This window comes from Pygoscelis adeliae, unplaced genomic scaffold (assembly GCF_000699105.1).
Source record: "Pygoscelis adeliae isolate BGI_AS28 unplaced genomic scaffold, ASM69910v1 Scaffold172, whole genome shotgun sequence".
In the NCBI taxonomy this organism is placed as follows: domain Eukaryota; kingdom Metazoa; phylum Chordata; class Aves; order Sphenisciformes; family Spheniscidae; genus Pygoscelis; species Pygoscelis adeliae.
The window spans coordinates 167,984-174,860 of NW_008824338.1; the positions used below are offsets into that span (position 1 = coordinate 167,984).

At 40.3% G+C, this 6,877-nt stretch overlaps 1 protein-coding gene across 1 annotated transcript in view; it reads left to right on the forward strand.

The window, feature by feature from the left end:
• The window catches only part of LAMA2 (laminin, alpha 2), a gene marked incomplete at its 5' end in the record, with an annotated part of 294,647 nt that overhangs the window by 158,449 nt on the left and 129,321 nt on the right, over positions 1–6,877 (forward strand). The window contains 2 exon segments of the mRNA XM_009319128.1: positions 3,172–3,308; positions 5,776–6,012. Of these exon segments, the coding sequence (XP_009317403.1) occupies positions 3,172–3,308; positions 5,776–6,012 (374 nt within the window).

A 6,877-nucleotide genomic window follows, 5' to 3' on the forward strand; every position in this document is an offset into this window, starting at 1 on the left:
GTCGAGGTGCTGGAGCGTGTCCAGAGAAGGGCAACGAGGCTGGTGAAGGGTCTGGAGAACAAGTCTTATGAGGAGCGGCTGAGGGAGCCGGGGTGGTTTAGCCTGGAGAAAAGGAGGCTGAGGGGAGACCTCATCGCTCTCTCCAACTACCTGAAAGGAGGCTGTAGCGAGGTGGGTGTCGGTCTCTTCTCCCAAGTAACTGGCGAAAGGACAAGAGGAAATGGCCTCAAGTTGCACCAGGGGAGGTTTAGATTGGATGTGAGGAAAAATGTCTTTACTGAAAGAGTGGTTAAACATTGGAACAGGCTGCCCAGGGAAGTGGTTGAGTCCCCATCCCTGGAAGTATTTAAAAGACGTGTAGATGAGGCGCTTAGGGACATGGTTTAGTAGGCATGGTGGTGTTGGGTTGACGGTTGGACTCTTGGAGGTCTCTTCCAACCTTAATGAATAATGATTCTATACCATTTAGTTATGGTAAGCGTATCGTAGAAGGCTGATTAAGGTGCTTGCCAAATCACATCAGCTTGAAGGGATGTGAATGGAAAAAAAAAAAAAGAAAAAAAAATCCCTTTGCTTCTAGTTTTATCCCAAACCTTTTCACTGCCCTTACATGGTTGATCCTTTTTTATTAAATTTCTATACAGTAATATTTAGAATCTTGCTCACTTGTATACTTTTTGTGTACAACAAGATCTTCAGATAAAATTCTCTACTATGTCCCTTGTGTAAGCACATGAAAAGTATGCTTTTCCAGATGTTGAAACTCTAGCATCAGACATAAATATATCCAGCCACTTCTTTACGTTTATGTTTGTCCTTTTGGACATTAGGTCAAACACTGAAATGAATGCTTCCTGTCCTTAAAGCAGTACAGACTCCTACATCGAAAAGAACCTAATTGATAGGTCTCTTCACAGGGAAATATCCATCTTTGCTAATAAACTGTATTTTTAAAGTCTCATAGACTCATTTAGGTGTGATCACAGGAGACATAGATAGTTGTCTAGTGCAGGTGGCTGCTGGGATGCCAGAATGGTGATGACTCCGCAGCCGTCTTTGCTGATGGCAGAGTGCTATAAAGCCAAAGGTATTGCTGCTATTATTCTTCAGGCAGAAGCTGTATTCCTTCCAGAAGCAGAAATCACCATGCCCAGTATCCTATTCCTCCTCCTTTCCCATCCGGAATGGCAGCAGAAGCAGCAAGCCTAGCTCTTTACCTTTTACTCCCTTTTTTTATGGAAGGAGCATCGAGGCCTCGAGACCCACGTCTGTGCAGCAAAATTAAATTTCACCTGTAGTGTTGATAAACCTTGAGCCAGACTGGATTATAGATGGTATTTGAAAACATTACTCTATGGTATTGTCTCCCATGGGAAGGAAGGGCTCAGAAAACATTTACCACCTTAAAAAGTGCAAGCACGTTGACAGCTTGGAAAAGGGAAATATTGGTTCATGGGCTCACTGATGAGAGAGCCTGGAATAAAATGCAAATGATAACTGCAGTCCTAAAGCACTTAGCACATATACAGAGGGAAAAAAAATACTATAGCTTGTCTTCATGATTAGTTTCTTATTCTAACATTTCACAGTTTAAAAGCACATCACTATTGTGAAATACTACAAATTGTTATTAATTTCATACAGTTGGGGAAGGAAAATGAGAGGGCAATTAACAAGATTTCACATTAAAATTTTAACTGCTCTCTTGGCAAACTTGAAATGACAGAGTTTAAGGAACAGTGATGAAATGGGAAAGTAGTGTAAATCCAAACTATTTTAAATAGAAGTGGATCTGCCTGTGGTCATCAAATATTTTAAATAACCGCAACAGCTAAAGATGTTCAGAAAATTCAGATTTTTAAAAGTTCCAAAGTTAATACAACAGACGGAGAGGAATTCTGTTTTCAAAATGCTGGTTTTTCTCCACCTATTTTTAGTAGGCTTTTTATGTATTCCTTCAAATGACAAAAAAAGGAATTAAATTATGAATCACAGAGAAAATCAGAATTTAATAAAAGTATATCAAATCGTGCTAGGAAGAAAGTGCACAAAGATGAATTCCATAGTGACAGCTAAGTATCGAATAAAATATTGGACCTCTTTTATCTAACATTTATCTAAAAGGAATATAATTCGATTTTTTTCTTGTGCAATAAAAAACCATAAAGCCTAAAAAAAAACCCCTAAAGCATCATCAGTTAGCGCTGACATTCTAGCAGCAAAGATACAAAAGAGATTTCTGTTTCACTATTGCTTGCAACAAATGTGTTGTATTTTTTCCATATTCTTTTTAATAATGATAAAAGTAAAAATGCAAAAAATATTGGTGTATCACTTTCTTCCCCTCCATGCCTTTTGAACCAATTTTGTGTAAGAACTGGAAGCCCATAGAAGAGCTGTTACACCCGAAAGCCTCAGTCTCCCAATGGGAAGTGTATTCTGAAACATCTTCAAGCCACAGTGTGTCAAAAGATTTTTATGTAGCATGCAAAACATCTTGTTCCTGGCATGATGGAGGCAAAACTTACTGTTTTGGAACCACTTCCAAAACCAAAGTATTTTTAATTGAATAAAATCTGTGAAGAATCCCAGTTTCCTGTGAAGAGACACATTGTTGATGTCCTCCCAAGGCAGAACACATGTAATCTGAAAAAAGGGAGCAGAACGGGAAAAAGAAACTGAAACACCTTCTTTGCCCTTTAAGAAAAGTCTGCTTACGGCAGCAGAAATTCCAGGAGGTTGGCTCAGATTGGTGGAAGAGGTTAACTACACTGCAGGTTCCCTGCGTAGAGGGCTCAGAGGCAGTCAGGTGGCTTCTTGCACAAGACAGCGTGGGCCCGGAAACTGTACAGTGATAGTCCCGCAGCTATGTCACGTGAATGCCCCATCTCAGAAGTCTCTGCACCTCTACAGTCGGTGCCTGTATTTTTCCCATTCTGTTCTCATTGCAGTTACCTCAACCTCAGTTAATCTGTGTTGCACTGCTCCTGGTTTGGGTTTCTCTGGGTTTACCCTACCTTTCCTGCCTCGCTGTGTCTGCAGATAACTGAGAGTTCACTGTACGGTAAAGGCTTTGGTGGAATGATCCTAACCCTGTTAGGGTCTGCTCTCCAGGTGTCACATAAAGGGGTAACTTTTCCTCTGCTTTATTTTTTTCTGTCTCCCATGAAGCCTGTGAGTGTTCACGTTTTGGTAATAACTGCGATCCCATCAGTGGCCGCTGTATCTGCCCTCCGAATACTGTTGGAGAGATGTGTGACAAATGTGCACCAAATTACTGGGGCCATGACATTGTCAGTGGCTGCAAGGTGAGTGGATCTCTATTTTCTCTGTGTGTGTTACCTCTTCCCTATGGGCTAAATACAATAATTTGTAGCTGGAACACAATTTTAGGTTTGTAAATCATGGTTTGTCTCTGCATTGCGAGTTTTGGTGTCAGACTGTGGTGTAAATGTTGGCGATCTGTTACTGAGCACTACAGAGCCTCTGTCTCAGCTACGCAGCCTGTAACACCGAACACCCTGTTTATACTGCTGTCGTGCTGAGTCAGTGTCCTGGTTTCTTTTATTACAGCTGTGTTTAATGTGATTGAGGAGATTACCACGTTATTGTACAATGTATATAGATGTATAGTTACAGGTAACTGACAGCGCCTTTGCAGAACAAATTTACTTTGGCCCTAATTGTGATACCACTGGGAATTTGTACTTGAAGTTTACTTGAGAAGGGCTTCAACTTGTGCATAAAAGACAGTGAAGAGAGAAGAAAAGAAACAGCCACCTTAGCTGTAAAATGCACTTTCTTCCTATGTTCTTAAAGGGGAAATAAACCTTCTCATTAGCCTTTAAATCCTCCTTATTCCAGTGTTTGACACGGTTAAAAAAAATTCTGAAGGGGAGGGAAGAAAGGAGAAGAAATCGGAAAACAATGATAGTATGTCAAAGAGGCCATGAAAGCTGTTGTTAATGCCCTACTCTTGAGTTAAGGGGAGCAGTATTCGGTTAAGGTAGAAAACTGGTGAGTGAATATTGTGCAAAGTTCAAATGTCTTCTCCTCTCTACCGTTCTCATTGATGATGAGGGATTTATAGTACTGCTGCAATTACTCCAAAAAACTATATGTCTTGTCTGAACATGGTCGTACACCATTAATGCTCTTTCTTAAAAAGCTGTTTGTCAGGTAGCTCAGGCTGCAAACTAATTATCAAGAATTATTTCCTTTTTTTGTATGTATGGAAAACTCCTCTGTGAAACCTCTGCTGTGCTGCTGTGATATAGACTCTTGGATTCTGAAACCAGCCTAATGAGGTTGAAGACCTCTGTTTGAGCTCTGGAGTATATTCTCTGATTGTCTTTTATGTGAGCGCATTAGTATGGCAGTTCTGTAGCACCATCTAAATTAATAATGATCTATCAGCCCACATCTCTCAGTATGTTGCAGCTAATTTCTGCAAAGTGAGATGTGAATCTCCTGCTCACACTCTTTGTAGAAGATTTCCAGGGCTGTCGTAACTCAGGGGGATAGAGAGCGTTGCATAAAACTGCTTGCTCGCAAAACAAACATAACATCTGATTGTAATTTAGGTTTTGATATTGCACGCCAAGCTATTTCAATGTACGGTGAACAATTTGCTTTCTAAGCTTTATGTTCAAATGTATCTTGTAGAATAAGGTTCTTTCTGTCAGAAGGTTTTATTTCTTAGGTTAGGTAGTAGTCTAGCAGTCTAACATTTAACCAGTAGTTAAATGGTTTCTCTGGCATTCAGTAAAATTGAATTTGAATGTTTCCTCTGCATAATCACCTTCTTTATAAATCGACTTTTCAGATGAGAAGAAAGGTTTTTTAAGTATTCATGTAATAAACAGTTTTGCTTAGAAACTGAACCCACATTTTCCTCCCCTCTTTTTAGCTTTGTGTCCTTAATTTTAGCAAGTCTATCCATGTCAGTTACTGTGGTAACCTGTACTACTGGCACTGAGTTTGCTTCTGCAAGCTGAACTTCTCCATATAAGATTCCGGTCACGCCAGTGATCACAGCAAATGCCCTGTGCTAACTTTGCAGTACAGTCACAGTAATAGCACTGAGGGATTCTTCTGTTCTTTGGAAGCCTGCAGCTACTTACTTCTGTACTCAATATCTAGACCCCCTGGCAAATCATCTATTTCTATCCTTACCTGCCTGCGCAAGTCTCATTCTGTGAGCAAGTCTACTTCCCAGTATCCCACAAGACTAAATCTCTATCCCTTACCATGTAAATTACGGTCATCTAAGAGTCCTGTTTGTACAAAGAAGATAGTTACCTGTCTGATGGATGAGTAATAAACATTGAACTAGATGCCACTGGGACCACTGCCCCTGAGCAATTCCAGTTTTAGCAAAGTGGTCTGAACATGCCCTGCAGAGGATTTACACAGAAAGCACTTTTTAGTGCTTTTAGAGAGCACTTGTAGTTTTTAATTTTGTCTGCAAAGTATCCCAGTGTCTTGACCCTTTTGGATTTACTTGATTTCTCTGCCTAACTTACCAGTGGTAAGTAATATCTGTTCAAAAAGGAAACAGCGTTGTAAATGTATTTAGTGTAATTGCTTGACCCTTGTTGAATAAAGATAAATGCCTAGCCTTATAATTCAGATATGTTACCTTTGGACAGTGGAAATTCACTGCTGTACTTTATTTATAGATACTTGAAAGAGGTGAGTTGCTTTTTTGTTGGTTTGTTTGTTTGTTTTTCAGAAGCACAATTGCACTTTTCTCCTTGTTTCTCTCCTTTTTAGCCCTGTGACTGCAGCCTCATTGGAGCCCTGAGTTCTCAGTGTGACTTAAATACAGGCTGTTGCTTCTGCCGCCCTGAATTCTCTGGGGATAAATGCACTGAGTGCAGGTTGGGTTACTGGAATTATCCACAATGTGTTGCTTGTCAGTGCTTCCTGGCAGGGACGGATCCACAGAGCTGTGATACAGAGTTGGGGAAGTGCTCATGCATTGATCATACTGGCCAATGCAGCTGCAAGGTAGGACGATGAAGGTTGTAAGCTGATCTTATAGCTGCTGAGAATTTTATTCCAAAATTCATTGACATTTGTACTTTCCTGTTCCAACAATATATGCAGACAAATCTAGTTGGTTTTCATAGTGCATTTGCTAACTGCTGTGGGAGGAGTCTAAAATACAGACAGGCTTAAGTGCTTATCAGTTGCTTTTTCACACACTAACACTTGCCAGGATAGCATCGTCTTAGGCTCCCTTCTCGCTTTGTATTTCTTCCTGTTTGTACGTAACTGTTGCCAGTTTAACCCCATTCAATACAATTCTTGCTCAGGTATTTGACAAATTAAAAGCAAACACATCTGTAATAACAGTATGCCACAGTGTACAGTGTAAAGTGTGTTCTTTATAGTACATTAGAGGGAGTCATTGTTGATCATTTTATGAGTAGAATTAACTGCAGTAGTATCCGTTCTTCTGAGTAGACTGCATCCAATTCAGGATCACTAAAGCAAAGACTTTTGGCATCATGACCCACAGCATTCTTATTTGGAATTGTTCTTGGAAGAACAGCACACTTAGGTGGTTTGAAAATTGGCTGGATTGCTGGGCTTAAAGGGCAATAGTTGGTGGTTTGACATGCAGTTGGTAGCCAGCAAGCAGAGTACCCTAGAGCCAATACCTTCATCAGTGACACAGATGACAGAATTCACCATCAGCAGATTTGAGAATATTGCTGATTTGGAGGAGGCAGAGGTTGACATGCTGAACAGTAGAACTACTATCTAGAGGGTCCTTGAAAAGCTTGATGATTGTGAAAATAGAAAGGTCATGAATTGGAGTGGAATAACCTCAAGAATCAGTACAGTTTGGGAGGAAAAAGGCAGAGTG